Source organism: Taudactylus pleione, unplaced genomic scaffold (assembly GCF_031769625.1).
Source record: "Taudactylus pleione unplaced genomic scaffold, aTauple2 ptg000040l, whole genome shotgun sequence".
Lineage (NCBI taxonomy): Eukaryota > Metazoa > Chordata > Amphibia > Anura > Myobatrachidae > Taudactylus > Taudactylus pleione.
This window is the reverse complement of record NW_028284442.1, coordinates 15,126,087-15,146,345: the sequence shown is the minus strand read 5'-3', so window position 1 is coordinate 15,146,345 and position 20,259 is coordinate 15,126,087. Positions and strand designations below refer to the sequence as shown.

General features: G+C 48.1%; 1 protein-coding gene across 3 annotated transcripts in view; it reads left to right on the top strand.

Annotated features, from left to right (window-relative positions):
* The window catches only part of POC1B (POC1 centriolar protein B), a 148,450-nt gene that overhangs the window by 4,089 nt on the left and 124,102 nt on the right, over positions 1 to 20,259 (top strand). For all 3 annotated transcript variants that reach the window (XR_015871981.1, XR_015871982.1, XM_088454400.1), the window contains exons 3-4: positions 16,649 to 16,820; positions 17,359 to 17,538. Coding sequence is in view for 1 of the 3 variants with exons in the window: in XM_088454400.1 (XP_088310526.1) it covers positions 16,649 to 16,820; positions 17,359 to 17,538 (352 nt within the window). In the remaining 2 variants the exon portion in view is untranslated. The remainder of the gene's footprint in view (positions 1 to 16,648; positions 16,821 to 17,358; positions 17,539 to 20,259) is intronic.

Below are 20,259 nucleotides of genomic sequence, written 5' to 3'. Positions count from 1 at the left end.
ATCCTATGGAACGGAAATCATGTTGAATTCTGCATAAAGCTGGGTACACCCTAGACGATTTCTCGGACGATATGACGGATTGGACCAGCATATCGCCCGGATCGTCTAGTGTGTATGCTCTATTTGCGCCGACATCAAGGTTGTTCTGTCGGCTGTGCATGCACGGTCGATGTAGCGACCCATTTGCCGACGCCAGGAAGGTGCAGGTGAACAATATATCTGGCTGTTGTTCACCGGATCGTGCAGTGTGTGTACCGCCCCCCATATATCTTTCAGTTGTACCTTCGGGCGTCACCTAGTGTGTACCCAGCTTAAGGTTACTGGAAGTGTCCATCATTAAGAACACCACTATATTCAATGTGACATTGCTACCTCACTCAGACTAGTTGTGACAACCTCTCCTGGCTATTACTGTAAGCATGTAAAACATTACTAGACTAAGAACACTGCTCTTTTTTACTTTCAAAAATCACTTGTAACAGTGAAATCTTAACACTTAATCTGTCACATCCACATTTGTAAAGTTTCTATATTGTTGCCAACATCTACAATTTTGATGAAAGCGCTGTTAAACGCTATTAGGGAATGAGCCGTAAGCATGAATTAGTGTTTAAACGCAATACTCAAATAAGACATTTTTTGTTCACTTATCGTTGAATCCTTTTCTCTTAAGCAGGCTGTGGGACACTGGACTATGAGGATTGCAGGTTGTGGCTGGAGTTGACACTTGGACCATGAGGATTGCAGGTTGTGGCTGGAGTTGACACTTAAAACTATACTGTAGCTTTAAAAACAAAGCTCCTCTCCCCTGCAACCCCCTAATGCCAGTACTACTTTGAAGATTCCAGTAATGAGTAGCAGTAACCCAGTGAAACTGTTAGAACCAAATAACAAACCAGTAGGGCAAAGATGGCCAAGAACCAAAACCACGCATAACTGAGCGTAAGTGACCAAAAATCCTCTTTTCTTCTTCAGGGTCCATAGGCTCCACAGGGAGATCTTGGGGTATAGGTGATGGAAAAGTCATCCTGGCACCACGCAGTTCAAATTTTTCTCCCTGGATGCACTGGGTCTCCCTCTATATCCCGCCCTGGGCCAGAGGCACCTCACTTTCGTTGGGTGCCCGGCCGGAGTCTGGTCACTGTACAGTACCATTGTGGGGTGTTTGGCAGTACCTCCTGTGTTTCCCCCGATGGGGTTCCCACAGCAGTCGGTTTTGCCCTCACAGGGCCTGCCTCAACAGGTCTCACTCATGCAGATTCCATCTGTGCCTCCTCGGTGGATAGATACATTCTCTACTACGGTGCAGACCCTGGCGGATACCTCTACTGCCCTCCAGGCTATGCTGCAGGGGATAATCTCTTTAAACCGGCTATGCCGTCATCTCAGTCTACACTACATGATGACGATGACATCTGATGATGGGGAGATTCTAGATGTCTCTGACTCCGAGCCCTCTCTGCTAGAGGCGGAGACTAAGTCCTAAGATCAATATTCCGGCTATGATACGTGCTGTCCGTTTGGCCTTAGTCATAGAGGAGAACGAACTACTAGCTCCCTGGTACAAACATGCCCTGTTCAAGGAAATAAAGGTTACTTCTGAGGCATTTCCTTTATCTGATCAGCTAGTAGAACACATGGAATTGGCTTGGTAATCGCCTGGGAAGCTTTACCAGCCTCAAAGATGTCTGGCTTATGCATATCCCTTTCCTGAGGAACATTGTACCAAATGGGAAACACCACCGGTGGTGGATTCTCAAGTGACGCGCTTAATTAAAAGTGCTACTCTACGTATGCCGTCCATGTCTTCCTTAAAATATACTACAGATGGGAAGGTGGAGGTTTGTTTAAAATCAACGTATTCTCTTTTAGGGGCAGCTTCCAGGGTGGCCAAGGCTATGGAGTTCTGGTCGGACTCCACAGAGGAGTCCTTTTCTTCAGAGGCTACCAGAGATCAAGTGAATCTGGTGGGCAACCTCGGTGATTCAGCTACCTATATTAATGAGGCTGCTGTAGATGTCAGCCTCTTAACCTCCAGGATTTCGGCTGCTGTGGTTTCAGCTTGCTGCTCCTTGTGGCTGCGCTCCTGGAGAACGGACGTGGACTCTAAGAAAGGATTAGGGGGTGGGGAGCCTTTTTTTTGCGGAGGGCCATTTTGATATATATAGCATTATTCGCTGGCCAGGTGCAGGCCATGCCCCCTCCATGTGATGTCACACGGGGCGGGGCCACAATTGCCGATGATTACAGCAATGCCTGGAGCATCCTCAGGATACTCTGGGGAGCTGTAAGGGCAGCGGTGTGACCGTTTAAAACGTACTAAGGACGCTCCAGACGGCAGTGTTGCATAGATTCTGGCTGCAGGGTGCCATTCTAGGCACCCTGCTAGCCAGAAGAGGCCAGCAGAAAAAATCTCAGAGGGCCAGACCAAATGATTCCGCGGGCCTTATACGGCCCCAGGGCCTGAGGTTCCCCATCCCTGGATTAGAAGGTTTTCCTTATAATGGTGAAATCTTGTTTGGTCTGGACAAGATTGTGGATAAGTTGGCAGCGGCTAAGTCTGCGGGTCTGCCTTCGGCATCTACTTCCTCAGGGTCTCTGACCTCATCCTTTCGGTCAAGGTAAGCCTAGGGGTCACCCCTTTCCTAGACTCTCAGTCCCCGAAAAGACTGCCAAGCCCAAAAAGCAGGCTTGGAGTATGAGACGTCCGGCTGCCAAGTCTTCGGCCTGACGGGACGGACCTCCCTTTGGGGGATTCCAGGGTGGAAGGCCGACTTCTTCAGTTCGCCCAGTACTGGTGTTGGACCACCACAGACACCTGGGTAAGAGAAGTGGTCTCTCATCTGTACCCTCTCTCCTTCTGCAGAAGACCTCCCCATCAGTTTTTCTGCACATGCCCTCTGTCAGACAAAGACAAGGCCTTACAAATCCAGAAGACCGTACATTCCTTGCTTCAAGCAAGAATCATGGTACCTGTGCCGTTACCTCAGAGAGGAACCGGTTATTACTCCAATCTCTTTCTGGTTCAGAAACCGAACGGATCTCATCGGCCTATCCTCAATCTCAAGTCCCTGAACAAATTCCTCAGGGTACCTCTGTTCAGGATACGCTCAATTATACTGGCTATTGAACCTGGGGATTTTATGGTGTCGCTGGATATTCAGGATGCATACCTGCATATTCCGATTGCTTCATCTCACCAGCGTTTTCTCAGGTTTGCTGTACTGCAACAACATTTCCAGTTTCGGGCTCTGCCGCTCTACTGCACCTCGGGTGTTTACCAAAGTAATGGCAGCCCATCTGCAGATGCAGGGTGTCCGCCTGTTACCTTACCTGGACGACCTTTTACTGTTGGCAGGGTCTCCAGAGGTACTTCACCACCATCTACAGCTTACAATTTCTGTGCTTCAGACTCATGGGTGGTTGATCAATTGGATGAAGTCCTACTTGACTCCATCCCAGAGGATGCTCCATCTGGGAGCTATGTTGCTTTCACAACAGCAAAGCATATTTCTAACCACAGAAAATATCTCCACTTTGCAGATGCGAGTACGCAGATGCCTCCACAGTCGCCGAGTGTCAGTCCACTCAGCAATGCAGTTACTGGGATCCATGGTATCGACAATCAACATGGTGGAATATGCCCAGTTTCATTCCCGGCCTTTGCAGAAATTGATCCTCTCCAGGTGGGACGGATTACCCCATCGGATAAAAGCACAAACGATGGTGCTCTCTCCGGAGGTGCGTCTGTCTCTTGCTTGGTGGCTGCAGACGTGTCACCTCACCAAGGGGTGCCCCTTTTGGATTCCGGATTGGGTCCTCCTGACGACAGTCGCCAGACTCCGGGGTTGGGGCGCAGTGACAGGTCCACACTCTATTTTCAGGGGCGTTGGGCAGCAGAGAAGTCTTCCCTGCCAATCAACATATAGGAACTTTGGGCGGTCTTCAGGGCCCTACAGCGACATAGACTCATACTTCACGGAAAGCCCGTGCAAGTTCAGTCAGACAACCCCACAACTGTGGCTGACAATCATCAAGGAGGAACTTGAAGTCAGGTGGCAATGACAGAGGTGTCACGCATTCTGACATGGGCGGAAGGTCATCTCCTAGCCATATCGGCAGTGTTCGTTCCAGGAGTTCTCAATCGAGAAGCGGACTTCCTCAGCCGTCACGACGTACATCCAGGGGAGTGATCTCTTCACCAGGAGGTGTTTCAGCTCCTAGTGGACAGGTGGGGCCTTACGCACGTGGACCTTATGGCCTCCCGACACAATCTCAAACTGCCAGTGTACGGGTCCAGAACAAGAGATGCTGGGGCCATATTGGTAGATGCTCTGTCAGTACAGTGGACCTTCCAGTTTGCGTACCTGTTCCCTCCAGTCTCCTTTCTTCCTCGAGTAACTCGCAAGTTCAAACAAGGAGGCACTGTCCTGCTGGTGACTCCAGTGTGGTCCAGACGTCACTAGTACTCAGATCTTCAGAGTTTCTCCGTCAACACTCCGTTGCTGTTGCCTCAAAGTCTGGACCTGTTGTCTCAGGGTCCTTGACTTTACACGGACCTGGGTCGTCTGTCTTTGATGGAGTGGCTCTTAAGACATCCCTCCTAAGGTCCAAAGGTTTTTCCGACTCTGTGGTTAACACCATGCTCGGAGCGCGTAAACCAGCCTCTGCCAGGATTTACCACTGGGTGTGGCATACCTACTTTCAATGGTGTCATCCCAGGGGTAACGATCCCCAGGTGTTTCAGAAATCCAGAGTTTTGGCTTTCCTGCAGGCGGGTTTGAATCTTGGTCTCCGCCTTGCCTTACTGAAGGTGCATGTTTCTGCTCTTTCAGTGTGGTTTCAGCGTAGGATTGCTCCTCTTCCTGATGTCCGCACTTTCCTCCAGGGCGTCCTCCGGATACAGCCTTCCTTCGTCCCTCCGGTGGCTCCTTGGGATTTGGCTGTTGTCCTTAGTGCCCTCCATTTGAACCCCTGGACTCAGTGGATCTCAAATGGTTTACAGCAAAGACTGTCTTTCTTCTGGCTATAGCTTCCACCAGAAGAGGGTCAGACTTGGGGGCACTTTCCTGTCGCTCCACATTTCTTATATTTCACCAGGACAGGACGGTGCTTTGGACTTGCCCTGGGTTCCTTCCTAAGGTGGTTTCTAGTTTCCACATTAATGAGGAAATTAATTCTCCAGACCTCTCGGCAGGTGAGCCTATTGGATGTGGTACGGACCCTCCGGATTTATGTGGACCGTACCAGATCCCTTCAGAAGTCAGACGCCTTGTTTGTCCAATACGATTTCACAAGAAGGGTTGGCCAGCCAAACAAACATTGGCTAGATGGCTTCGTATGACTATCTCTGAGGCTTACTCTCAGGAGGGCCTTCCTATTCCGCCTTTTATGAAAAATGCAAAAAAAGTAGGAACAAATATGCTTTTGGGGACCTTTTGAGGTGAATTTACAAAAATGTAAAAGAAATATGGCAATTATTTTAATGTTATTTAAGGATGATTTACGCTATTAGTTTGGATATCACGAATGATATGTGAAATAAAGGATGCTTATATAATGCACAACAAATGTTTTATTTTCTAATGCATAAAAAATATATCGCGCTTATATTTATATTCAATACAATCTATAAAATAGAAACAACCGGTTGTATTTATAAAACCATAGCATATATCCATACACACAAATACACTGTATTTATTAATCCTAAAAAATATAAATATAAAACTGGGTTAATTGTATATTTACCACAAATAATAACCAAGGGCCTGATTCAGACCCGGTCGCTATTTGTAATGTTGTAATGTTAAGTTCTCCACATATATGGGGTAATCGATCCCCTGCGTAGTATAGTAAATTAAATATCCAGACGTTTATTGATGATACTTATAGGGAGCCGTGTTGCATGTCATATTACATGGATCTCCTTAAAGTCCACAGGCACACAGAGCTGTGAAATACTGTGCAAAACAATGAAGCTGCGACTTGGTCTCACCTGCCGTCCGGCAATCTCATTCCACACATCAACCGCGTCTGACTGTCTCTGTCTCACAGCAAGTGCCGCTGCCTGGCTGCAGCTCCCAGTGCACACCCTTGAGCCACATGTGGGTCTTTTTACGTCCGACAGTAAGCCCCTGTCTCAGTGAATCTCCACAGGGCAGCTAGTATCCCATATGTGCAAAAGAGAAACCGTTTCAATAGCAGGTAATCCAATATGGGTAAACACCCCCAACAGCACCGAATCGGCTTGGTGACAAAGCAGGTAAGTCCTCGAACGCATTTCGTTCCAACCTGGGAATTTTATCAGAGTATTTTCGCTGGGTCAGAAGAGACCTCTTATACCTTCCTGGTAAATTGATTTATTCACGAGAATCAATTTACAAGGCAGGTATAAAAGGTCTCTTCTGACCCAGCAAAAATATGCTTTGATGAAGTAAACATTAACATCCACCTGATGCAAAGAGGACAGTATCCTTATAAATTTACAAAAGGAACTTGGTTATTATATGTGGTAAATATACAATTAGCCCAGTTTTATATTTTTTTAGGATTGCTAAATATATGTGTGTATGGATATATGCTATGGTTTTATAAATACACCAGCTTGTTTCTATTTTATAGATTGTATTGAATATAAATATAAGCGTGATATATTTTTTTATGCATTAGAAAATAAAACAACATTTCTTCTTCAGGGTCCATAGGCTCCATAGGGAGATCTTGGGGTGTCGGTGTTGGACCTGAATCCTTGCAGCACGCAGTTAAAGTTTTCAGCTCCCAGGATGCGCTGGGTCTACTACCCCAAGCCAGAGGCACCTCAATTTCGTTGGTGCCCGGCCAGAGTTGGGTCAACCATTTCGCAGGGGGGGGCTGTTTAGGAAACTCCTAAAGCTTATTTATTTTTATGATTTTCTTTACTTTTATCTTTACAACTAGAGTGCGCAGCAGCAGACTGTCCGTGGGACGTCCATGCTGCCTTTCCGTCACCCCTTCGGTGCAGCAATGCCAGTACTGATCTGGGGATCTCGGCAGGCGTCCCGGGGGTCAGCCCTAGCCAGGGCCCCCGGAGAGGACCCAGACTGCACTTGGACATCGGGACAGGTAAGGCGGGTCTCAGCTCGCGGTGACCCACGCGTTATTGCAGTCAATACCTCCTGTCTCGGGACAGACCGGAGGTGGCTGAGTGTGGACGCAGGCTCCGGCCATCGCGCTCCACTGGACCACCAGGGACAATATGAAACGGAAAACCAGCGTCCCAGGGGCTAATAATCGGCCAAGGGAGACAGCTTCCCTGTTTAAGCAGCTCCTCCCCTCAGCTCAGCGCGCCTTTCCACTGCAGTCTGGCTTTCCTGAGCTGCTCTCTTTCTCCAGCCACGCCCCCTCTTAGGTCTCCGGCGGCCATTTTCTTCATGGTGCAGTCGCAGCTCTCCCAGGACAACGCGTGGTACGGTCCCCCTGCACACATCTCCTCAGGGTCAGCGTATGTAGCACTAGTGCCTACCAGACACTGAGTCTGTGTAGTTGATTGTAGTGCCAGTTTGCAGTTACAGGTTGAGTCTCCCATATCCAAAATTCTTGGGACCAGGGGTATTTTGGATAACGGAATATTCCGGATTTTGGAATATTTGCATATCATAATGAAATATCCTGGGAATGGGACCCAAATATATACACAGAATGCATTTATGTGTTATATACACCTTATACACACAGCCTGCAGGTCATTTTATACAATATTTTCAATAGTTTTGTCTCAAGCTAAGTTTGTGTACAGAAATTAAATTCATTTAGGTTTCATATACATAAAGCCTGAAGATAATTTTATACAATATTTTTAATAATTTGTGCCTTAGACAAAGTTTGTGTACATTGAACCATCAAAAATCAAAAGTTTCATTATCTCAGTCATGCCAAAATAATTACGTATTTCGGAATATTTGGATATGGGAGACTCAACCTGTATGTTATTTCTGCATTGTATGTGACTAATGCTAGCGCTGCCTGTCTGTTTTTTATTCTACTGTCAGCATGTATCTTTCCCTTTTTTTCTGACTTTGCCCTAACATACAGGTGTATTGCGGGGTTTTCCTGTACCTCACATATATAGAGCTAGGTATTTGTGAGGTCTGTCACATACAGTTGGTCGTTGCACTGTGCCATATTTGGGCTGCGTGCTCCTGCAGCTTACCCAAGCATAAGACAGGACCAGTATATTGCATTCCTACTAGTATAGTACATACACGATGGTTGCTGTATACCCAGTGCCATATTGTGTGCCATATTACTCTGCAGCTATGTCTAGCAAAGGCAAGAGTAACAAATAGGCATCTCCACCCATACTGCTATCGGGCAAATTATGTTCTGCAGGCTTAAGTGAGGAGGATTTGAGATGGGTTATGTAGTAATATACTCCTTAGGCCCATCAGACAACCCAGCGCCTGTACAAAAGAGCCCCCCCATGGCTTCATTTTCTCAGGTTCTGGCCACTATTGTGGGCCGTCTGGCATTTCTGGCTGTCATTCCCCCTAGGGGGTTATCACAGCAGGCCATAATTCCCCCTTTGGGATGGCCACAATAGGTTCAGGCGATACAGGCCTCCTGTGCCCCCACCATGGGTAGACGTACTCTCTAACTCTGTGCAGAGTCTAATGGCTACATCTAATGCCTTTCAAACCATGTTGAAAGGTGAGAAACCCTTACCCAGTAAGCCCTCTAAGCATCCTGTGTTATTGTCACAGTCCACGCAAGTCTCAGATTCTGAATTATCATCTGAGGAGGCAGTAGATGCTGATCTCTCTAGCCCTGACTCCCCTCTGGAGGAGGAGGAGGAGAGTCGGTAAAAAATTTATATTTCTGCCTTGGTATGAGCTGTCAGATCCATCTTATTGAAATAAGATGAAGAGCCAGCCCCTAAATCCAAGCACCCTCTGTTTAAATGACAGAAAGTGGCTTCAGCAGAATTCACTCTATTGGATCAAATAGCTGAACACAGGTCTGCAGCCTGGCTATCGCCTGGTAAGAGGTTTCAACCACAAAAACGTATGACCTCATGTTACCCTTTTCCTGTGGCTCATTGTGCAAAATGGGAAACACCTCCTGCGGTGGATTCACGTGTCGCGTTTAATTAAAAGCGCTAAGTTGCCTATTCTACAGTACAGTTACATGAAGGATTCTACGGATAGTAAAGTGGAAGCCAGCCTGGAATCGATATACACTCTTTCAGGGAGTATGTCGTCCAACCATGGCTATTGCATGGGTGGCTGAAACTAGAGAGCTGGGCTGACACACTTGAAGACTCTTTTGCCTCAGATGCTTCTAGGGATCAGATGTCTTTTCTTGCTCATATTTGAGATGCAGCTTCCTATATTTGCGAAGTGACATTGGAGCCAGTTTCCTAACCTCCAGAGTGTCAGCCGCGGCTGTGTCTGCTCGCCGTACCCTGTGGCTACGCTCATGGAAGGCAGATGCGGATTCCAAGAAAGGCCTAGATGGGTTACCCTACAAAGGGGAGATCTTGTTTGGCTCAGACCTTGACAAGTTTGTAACCACGTTGGCAGCATCAGAAACTACATTTCTGCTTTCAGCAACTATTTCTGTTAGGTCTCGGACTACATCATTAGTCCTCATGGAAAGCCTAAAGGTTAGTCCTTTCCTAGGCAGTCGGCTTCCACTAGGGCTGCTAATCTTAGGACCAAGCAGACCTGAAACACCAGATGCCCTGCTTCAAAACCCGAGAATAAACCCTCACCCTGATGGGACGGACCTCCCTCTGGGATATCCCAGAGTGGGAGGTCGACTTCTTCAGTTCGCCCAGTGCTGGTGTCAAACCACCACGAATGCTTGGGTAAGAGAAGTGGTCTCTCACCGGGTACGCCCTCTCATTCCTTTGAAGACCTCTCCACCAGTTTTTCTGCACAGGCCTTCCTTCAGACAGGAACAAGGCCTTACAATACTGTCCTTGCTGCAAGCAGGGGGAATTGCCCAAGTCCCACTATCTCAGCGAGGAACTGTCTTTCTTTTCTCTTTTCTTACTCTTTCTAGTTCAATAGCCGAAGGGGTCTCATCGTCCTATCCTCAACCTCAAATCCTTGAACAAATTCCTCAGGGCCCTTCAGGTTCAGGATGGATACCCTACAGTCCATCATCCTAGCTATGGAGCATGGGGACTTCGTGGTATCTCTGTATATTCAGGACGCGTACCTACATGTACCTATAGCTCCCTCACATCAGTGATATCTCCGGTTTGCTATACAGCAACACTTCCAATTTCAGGCTCTGCCCTTTGGACTATCCACAGCTCCACGGGTGTTTACCAAAATGATGATTATCATGGCGGCCCACTTACGTGGTCAGGGTGTCAGACTGTTACCATATCTGGACAACCTCCTGCTGCTAGAAGGATCCCCAGAAGTGCTTCACTGAAATCTGCAGTTAACCATTGCTTTCCTGCACAATCATGGATGGTTAATCAACTGGAAAAAGTCCTCCCTGAATCCCTCACAGAGAATGGTTCATGTGGGAGCCCTGTTGGATTCTCGGGATCAGAGAATCTTTCTGACATCAGACAAAATCTCCACACTTCAACTACGAGTGCGCAGATGTTCCCACAGTCGCCGAGTGTCGATCCACTCAGCAATGCAGGTTCTGGGATCCATGGTGTCTGTCACTCTTGCCACTGAGGAATTGAAAGCAGAGGTCCGGGGTTGGGGAAGAAATCGGAGGCGAGGGGCCTGAATATATGATCTCATCCACAGAGTTTGGACGTTAACGAGACCTTATCAAAGGTGTGGAGTCTAACTTATCGGGATATGGGTATTTAGCTACACCCAGCGGACAGGTAGCGGTCCTTTGATCTGGTATCCAAACCTTGTGGGAATAGAGAGTCACACAAATGGTGGCCCGAGGAATATGTCTTCTAGGAGGCACAGTTGCACAGGGAATTGGTACTTGAGCAGTGTTCGCAAATACGCACTATAGCGGGTATTTTACCCACATATGAGGACCGGGGACCCACTTTTTTAAAATGGGAGGGTCCCCAGGGACGCGCTCCGCTGCCGGGCAATCCCCTGGCTTTTGGTTAGATGAATGACGTCTCCCCTGGCTTAGCTGCTGGGAAGACTAACACGGGGTGGAGCCAGCAGCAGCTCATAGTATGCTACGTGAGGACTGGTGATAACTGCCGCGGAGTGAAGACTGCGGCCAGGCCCCTGGACTGCGGCATGAAGACGGCCCCTGGTATACAGACGGCTCCTCGGACCAGGCAAGTCACTGACTGCACTCTCTGGGACATGTAAGTATATAGCGGTTAGTGCCGCGATAGTGCGAGGGGGTGTGGGTGGGGAGGAAGTTGTTGGTGCAGTAGCGGGCTGGTTAGTGTGATGGGGTTTTGTCATAATGCGCGGAGATCAGGCTCACAAGGAGGAGCAGAAGCCAGCAGCAGGCCGGACAGAGTGACAGAATAATGCTGTAAGTTACGACGGAGAGTACTGCAACGCCTCTGGCCCCAGCAGTCCCCGGCTTTGTGCCTCTAATCCCTGCCTCCTCCTCACATCGAATACCCTGTACCGAGCCCCTTTTCCTATCCCTGCTTAATCCTGCGGTCCCTAGTTCTCCTCCACCTCCTGTATGTGGCTCCCTTCTACAACTAATACCGGCACCCAGCCCCTTCTTCTGTCTCTGCCTACTCCTCCTGTCCCCAGATCCCCTCCGCAACCTCCTGTCTGAGGCTGCCCTCCACCTATATTCTGACTCACCAATTCTTCGTGTTCCCGGTCCCCAACTCCTACTCCTGTTCCCTGCTCCACACCTCATACTCCTGTACCCAGCTTCCCGCCTCCTACTCCTGTCCCAGCTCCCCACCTCCTCCTGTTCCTTGCTCCACACCTCCTACACCTGTCCCAGGCTTCCAGCCTCCTACTCCTGTCCCAGCTCCCCTCCACCTATAATCTGACTCCCCAATTCTTCCTGTCCCCAGCTGCCCCACCTCCTACTCCTGTCCCCGGCACCCCACCACCTCCACCTTGCGTCCCCGGCTCCCCACCTCCTACTCCTATCCTTGGCTCCCCATCTCCTACTGTTCCCGGCTCCTCACCTCCTACTCCTGTCCCCAGCTCCCCACCTCCTACTCCTGTCCCCAACTCCCACACGTCAAGAAGACGAGGAGCCATAAGGACCTGCAGGATGACAGCAGCCGTCCCCATACAGCTCACACAGAATAAAAGGACAGAAGAGTGCACAGATATAAGCAGATAATTATTGAGCATTTTTGTTCAAAGGTATGAGAAAAAAATCTTTTAGGTATATTTTTAAAATGTATTTATTGGGTCGTAGTTTTTCATAAAATTATGCAGAAACTACAGTTTCTGCATAATTTTATGTATCACCGCTATGTACAGTAAGAACAGTCTAAAGCAGAAGATTTCACAGAAATCTCCTGCAGAAGACTAACTACCGCAGCAGACTGCAGTCCCCATTATTGTCAATGGGTACTGAAGTCTGACATCTATGTACAAAACTGATGCTATTGGGGGGGTATCAGATGAGCATTCTATGGTTATGTGCAGAAGTGTGGTGGCATATGTGGAGGTCTGAGGGGTATGTGGGGAGCAGAAATGGTCAGCTAGGACCCCATTTTTTTTAAAGTGGTGGATCCCTGGGACCCACATATTTTGTCGCTGTGCGCGCTCACTGCTTGAGTTACCCACAGGTAGAGTTGTGTAGATGCAAATTGCGCTGATGAATGACTCCTGGTATAGAACACAGGCAGAGGTGGTATGACGCACTGTAGCTGCGGAAGGAGACGCTAAGTTGTACACAGGCTGAGGTGGTATGGCACACTGTTGCTCCAGAAAGAGACGCTAAGTAGTACACAGGCTGAGGTGTTATAACGCACTGTTGCACGGAGGATAGCGTGGCGTTGGCTCACTGGCAGGGATGGTGATATTGAGTGGCACACAGGCTGAGATGAAATGTTGCACTGGAGGTAGCACAGGTTAGCACTCCGGCAAAGATGGACAAGCGCACTGGAGAGGACACGGAGGTAATCTCAGAGGAACCTGGAAACGAGGACCAAACTAGCATACACTAAAGCTGCATACACGCACAACGATTTTGTTACCAACGATTTTATGAATGATTTTCTTTCAGATTATCTGTCAGATTTTTTAAAGTGTAATGAACGATTTTTTTGAACTACAAATTATTTTTGCATATTCCCTTAATGAAAATCGTTCAGTTGGTCAGTCTGACTGAACTACAAACGTGAACGCGCATGAACGGTAATCGTTCATCGTTTTAACTCAGAAAGTGAACTATTTTTTCAACGATAAACGATATCGATAATCGTTCAAAAAATCGGTGTGTGTATGCACCTTTAGAATGACAAACGTTGTTCAGGCAACTTCCTGGTGTACTGGGGCCGTTTATATACCCAGGGGTAGCAGTTGATAGGAGGACAGTGTCGGCTGACCCAAACCATACTACCATTGGTTGGAGGTACTGACACGTGAGAAGGACTGTCATGGTGGCCCGCATGACGGGACCCACAAGACACAGGGCCGCTCATGTAAGTCAACCAGCGCCTAAGGAAGAATTCTCAGTGTGTCACCCGACGCTGCACCTGATGTCTAACCGCACGAGAAGTCAGGGGAAGCCAACGCAGAGGTGAGCAACAGCCGATGAACCATGAAAGTGTCCACCTTCGACATGATGGAATATGCTCAGTTCCATTCCAGGCCTTTGCAAAGGCTGATCCTCTCCAGGTGGATCGGGTTACCCTATCGGATCAAAGCTCAGACAATGGTGCTCTCTCCGGAGGTGCATCTGTCTCTATCTTGGTGGCTACAGACATCTCCTCTAACCAAGGGTTGCCCCTTTTGGATCACGGACTAGGTACTCCTAACAACGGATGCCAGTCTCCAGGGCTGGGGCGCAGTGACCGGTCCGCACTCCTTTTAGGACCGTTGGACATTGGTCAAATCAACCCTGCCAATCAACATATTGGAACTTCGAGTTGTCTACAGGGCCCTCAACCTGGCCCAGCACATACTTCATGGAAAGCCTGTACAGGTTCAGTCCGACAATGCCACAACAGTGGCTTACTTCAACCATCAAGGAGGCACTCGAAGTGAGGCAGCAATGACAGAGGTGTCCCACATTCTGACATGGGCCACATCCCGGCAATTTCTGCAGTATTCATTCTTCGAGTTCTTAATTGGGAAGCAGACTTCCTCAGCCGTCACGACGCGGATCCCGGGGAATGGTCGCTTCACCAATAGGTGTTCCAACTCCTAGTGAACAGATGGGGTCTCCCAGAGGTGGACCTCATGGCCTACCGACACAATTACAAACAAACTGTGTACGGGTCCAGAACAAGAGATGCCGAGGCAACCTTTGTAGACGCATTGTCAGTGAAGTGGACCTTCCAGTTTGTGTACCTCTTCCCTCCAGTCTCCCTTCTTTCTCTTCCCTCCTAAGGTCCAAAGAATTCTCTAGCTCTGTCGTCAACACGATGCTTAGAGCGCGTAAGCCTGCTTCTGCCAGGATCTACCACAGAGTGTGGCATACATATTTCCGGTAGAGTCGTTCTACACATTACGACCCTCAGGTGTTTCATATTTCCAGAGTCCTGACATTCCTTGAAGCTGGATTGGACCTCGGCCTACGCCTGGCCTCGTTGAAAGTGCATGTCTCTGTAGAGTGGGTCCAACGTAGAATTGCTCTGCTCCCGGATATTCACACCTTCCTCCAGAGTGTCCTCCGGATTCCACTTCCCTTTGTCCCCCCCCCCAGTGGCTCCTTAGGATTTGGCAGTCCTCCGGGGTCCTCCATTTGTACCACTAGAATCGGTGGAACTCAAGTGGTTAACAGCTAAGACTTTTTCTTCTGGCTATTGCATCTGCCAGGAGGGTGTCAGAATTGGGAGTGCTCTCTTGTCGTTCTCCCTTTCTGATATTTAACCAGGACAGGGCTTTGCTTCACACTCGCCCTGAGTTCCTTCCTAAAGTTGTTTCTAGTTTCCATATAAATCAGGAGATTATAGTACTAGCCATTCAATCACCAGATCTCGTGGCAGGTGAGGCCTCCTTGGATGTGGTTCGCGCCCTCGGGATTTATGTGGACCAAACCAGTTCCCTTCGGAAATCAGACTCCTTATTTGTGCTCTATGGTTTTCACATGAAGTTATGGCCAGCCAACAAAAAAACATTGGCTAGATGGCTTTGTATGAGTATCTCAGAAGCTTACACGCAGGCGGACCTGCCTGATCCGGCTTCTGTTAATGCTCATTCTACTCTGTCTGTGGGTCCCTCGTGGGCAGTTCACCGTGGCGCCTCGGCTATTCAGCTGTGTAGGGCAGCCACGTGGTCTTCTGTCCAGACCTTTCTAAGGTTCTATGCCTTTGATACCTTCGCCTCTAGGATGCTTCCTTTGGGCGCTGGATTCTCCTCTCAGCGCAGGAGCGTCCCCACCCTTAAAAGGACTGCTTTGGGACATCCACAAGGTCTCCCTGTGGAGCTTATGGACCCTGAAGAAGAAAATGAGCTATGGTAAGAACTTACCTTTGTTAACTCTTTCTTCGAAGTCCACAGGGCACCCGCCCTGACGCACCTGGCTTCATATGGGCTATGTTGCTGGTCACTGGTTTTCCGTCTCCTTCTGCGTGATAATGTGATTCTTGAGTGTACCGTCCTCCTTCTCTCTTATCCTCCTCCGGCCTTTGGCTTGTTACGAACTGAGGTGCCTCTGGCTCGGGGGCGGGCTATAAGGAGAGTGGACCCAGTGCATCCTGAGAGCTGAAAGCTTTAACTGCGTGGTGCCTGGATTCAGTTCTATCACCTATACCCCATGCTCTCCCTGTGGACCTTTTGGACATCGAAGAAAGAGAGTTAACAAAGGTAAGTTCTTACCAGAACTCTCATTTTATTGTGCATTATATAAGCATCCATTATTTCACATATCAGACTTTGTGATATCAAAACTAATAGCGCAAATAATCCTTAAATAACATTATACTGTGTCACTATACGCTGACCAATTATGTCAATGTGTAGGGAAACTTTTTTTTTTTTATTTGTTCACAAGCATATAGAGGTATTTTTTGTTGCTGATTGCTATAAATATCTATAGAGTGTATCGTATATTTTTGAACAAGCTCTTCCTTTTTCTTTTTAAAGAATTATTTTACTTTGGGGTAATTTAAGGCCGCTATTTTTAATCCCCCCCAAAATTACATGTAATTATTGGACTAATTAAGCTAATTTGAAACTTCCAATTTCCTAATTAGTCATTTGGGTGTCCAAGGAGTTCTGCACGGTGTCCCGACATTTTACCCTAAAAAAAAAAAAAATTATTTTCCTTACCATCTCTCCCCATCAGTAAGGTGCGAACAGAAATATGTGAGTTTACTCTGACTGGTTTAATGTGAGTTGCTAATTGGATTGCAAAATTAATTTGCAATGCTAGTTCGCAGAGAAAACAGCAACTCGCATCTTGCAACATCACACCTAAATGGATTGACCCCATACAATATAATTTTTCTTTTTTCAACTTCTAATTAAATTTTTTTTAGATGGTGTGTTACTAGTAGTTACACAGGTTAGTCAAAAAGCTTTGTCTTCTTACACTGGGTATAATTTTACCTTTGTAGTGTCATCTGCAGCAGATACATTTGTCATGGTCTGGAACTTCAAGCCTCAGTCACGAGCTTTCCGGTTTATAGGACACAAAGAGGCTGTGACTAGTGTTCAATTTTCTCCTATTGGACACCTGGTGGCATCAGCTGCTAAAGACAAAACCGTTCGACTCTGGACCCCTAACATGTAGGTACTGAAGGGGAATGAATGGTAATGTAACCCCTCCCCCTCTCATACAGTAAATATGTATTTTTTTATGTGGCGTTAGTAAAACTAGTTCAGTTTTTCTGAGTTTTCATACACACTGCATGTTTTCCAAGACAGTTGTGTACAGATGTTCAGCATAAACATCAAACTGCAGTTAAGTATTTTTCCATCCTTTTAATTGTAATGACTATTATGGTACATATAGGAAACCAGTTGGAGAAAAAAAAAGTACTTCAGGGTATTCTGGGAATACCTTCAGAAGTTTATTCTAGTTTTACTTGCAATTGTGTCATAGAAAATAACAGTGGCTTCATATTTAGCTGCAAATGGAAATCTAGATTTCTGAAACATTTGCACTCCACAATAAATTCCAAACTTTTGAACTATCTGTGCTGTGATCTTGTGTAAAGTAGAGGGAAAACTTCCATATAAAGATTCAAATATATAGTAAGTTTCAGTTCCGTGTTCTATCCTTTGTGTAGCAGCTGAATTCATGCTATGAGTTTTTGTTTTTCAGCAAAGGGGAATCAACCATATTTAAGGCCCATACAGCTTGTGTACGCAGTGTTGACTTCTCCGGTGATGGTCAGTGCATTATTACTGCATCTGATGACAAGTCAATCAAAGCATGGAATGTTAATCATCAGCGTTTCCTGTTTTCCCTCACCCAGCATACAAACTGGGTGCGATGTGCAAAGTAAGTACTGTATGCTAAGCAAGCCTTGTGTTTTGCAAGTTACAATGTGCAGTCTTAAGTGTGTGTTTGAAGTGCTTCATGGATTACAAAGGTTCAACATTGACACTTAGAGGTACATTTACTAAAGTGAGAGGACTAACCCTCGGCTTTTTCAGCAATGGATTTAAAATGGCAACAGTAAAAAAAAATGCTGAACCAGAATTTAAAACAATCGGTCAAAGACTCTGATCATCGCCGGCTTTAGTAAATCAAGCCCATGGTATTCATATACACTTAGATATAGAAAAATGTAGCTGCAAATAGTTAGACACTTCTTTTACGATCAAAGTCACATTTAAATGTTATGTTGCCAAAATGAAAAAATTATGTTAACTGTATTTTCTTCCCCGCCCCTTTGTGGCTAGTGACAGCACAATTAATGAACTGCAAAAAAAAATAAGTATATGCATATTTATTGATATGCCCACTATTTTAGCTGTACGTTGGATTTTTTTTAAATTATTACTTCGATAAATGCCAGCAATAAAATATTATATTATTTATCAAATGTATAAAAAAATATCACTGTAGCAGCTGTGCGATACTTAACTATTGAAGCTGGGTGCAACAACTAATTAAATCTGTAATCTATATTTAGATGGGCGATGTTCTCTAAAAGTTATTTATTCAAAGACAAACTAACCTTCTACCACTTCCTACCATAATCATGTTCATTAACTTGATAATGAACAGTTGCAATTTGTGATTATACTCAAGAGCAGATAGGTTTGTATACTAGCAAATACAATCTTTTAGATTAAAACAGTGGTTCCCAAACATAGTAGTTGGGCCAAATTAACGTAATAAGTATTTAAAAAGAAAAACTGTGGTAGTTTGCGCCAATTCTCCCCTCTGTATCTCTCCAATGACACCCCCGTTTCTCCTGTTGCCCCCCTCCGTCTCTCTCCCTTTCCTGCCCCCCATGTCTATCCCTTTGATGCCCCCTTCATGTGTCTCCTTTTGCAGCCCCCTCCCCTGTCTTCTTTGCAGCCCCCTCCCTGTGTCTTCTTTGCAGCCCCCTCTATGTGTCTTCTTTGTAGCCCCCTCCATGTGTCTTCTTTGCAGCCCCCTCCATGTGTCTTCTTTGCAGCCCCCTCCATGTGTCTTCTGGGCAGCCCCCTCCATGTGTCTTCTGGGCAGCCCCCTCCATGTGTCTTCTGGGCAGCCCCTCCATGTGTCGTCTTTGCAGCCCCCTCCATGTGTCGTCTTTGCAGCCCCCTCCATGTGTCCTCTTTGCGGCCCCCTCCATGTGTCCTCTTTGCGGCCCCCTCCATGTGTCCTCTTTGCAGCCCCCTCCATGTGTCCTCTTTGCGGCCCCCTCCATGTGTCCTCTTTGCGGCCCCCTCCATGTGTCCTCTTTGCGGCCCCCTCCATGTGTCCTCTTTGCGGCCCCCTCCATGTGTCCTCTTTGCGGCCCCCTCCATGTCTCCTCTTTGCAGCCCCCTCCATGTCTCCTCTTTGCAGCCCCCTCCATGTCTCCTCTTTGCAGCCCCCTCCATGTCTCCTCTTTGCAGCCCCCTCCATGTCTCCTCTTTGCAGCCCCCTCCATGTCTCCTCTTTGCAGCCCCCTCCATGTGTCGTCTGTGCAGCCCCCTCCATGTGTCGTCTGTGCAGCCCCCTCCATGTGTCGTCTGTGCAGCCCCCTCCATGTGTCGTCTGTGCAGCCCCCTCCATGTGTCGTCTGTGCAGCCCCCTCCATGTGTCGTCTGTGCAGCCCCCTCCATGTGTCGTCTGTGCAGCCCCCTCCATGTGTCGTCTGTGCAGCCCCCTCCATGTGTCGTCTGTGCAGCCCCCTCCATGTGTCGTCTGTGCAGCCCCCTCCATGTGTCGTCTGTGCAGCCCCCTCCATGTGTCGTCTGTGCAGCCCCCTCCATGTGTCGTCTGTGCAGCCCCCTCCATGTGTCGTCTGTGCAGCCCCCTCCATGTGTCGTCTGTGCAGCCCCCTCCATGTGTCGTCTGTGCAGCCCCCTCCATGTGTCGTCTGTGCAGCCCCCTCCATGTGTCGTCTGTGCAGCCCCCTCCATGTGTCGTCTGTGCAGCCCCCTCCATGTGTCGTCTGTGCAGCCCCCTCCATGTGTCGTCTGTGCAGCCCCCTCCATGTGTCGTCTGTGCAGCCCCCTCCATGTGTCGTCTGTGCAGCCCCCTCCATGTGTCGTCTGTGCAGCCCCCTCCATGTGTCGTCTGTGCAGCCCCCTCCATGTGTCGTCTGTGCAGCCCCCTCCATGTGTCGTCTGTGCAGCCCCCTCCATGTGTCGTCTGTGCAGCCCCCTCCATGTGTCGTCTGTGCAGCCCCCTCCATGTGTCGTCTGTGCAGCCCCCTCCATGTGTCGTCTGTGCAGCCCCCTCCATGTGTCGTCTGTGCAGCCCCCTCCATGTGTCGTCTGTGCAGCCCCCTCCATGTGTCGTCTGTGCAGCCCCCTCCATGTGTCGTCTGTGCAGCCCCCTCCATGTGTCGTCTGTGCAGCCCCCTCCATGTGTCGTCTGTGCAGCCCCCTCCATGTGTCGTCTGTGCAGCCCCCTCCATGTGTCGTCTGTGCAGCCCCCTCCATGTGTCCGTCTGTGCAGCCCCCTCCATGTGTCCGTCTGTGCAGCCCCCTCCATGTGTCCGTCTGTGCAGCCCCCTCCATGTGTCCTTCTGTGCAGCCCCCTCCATGTGTCCTTCTGTGCAGCCCCCTCCATGTG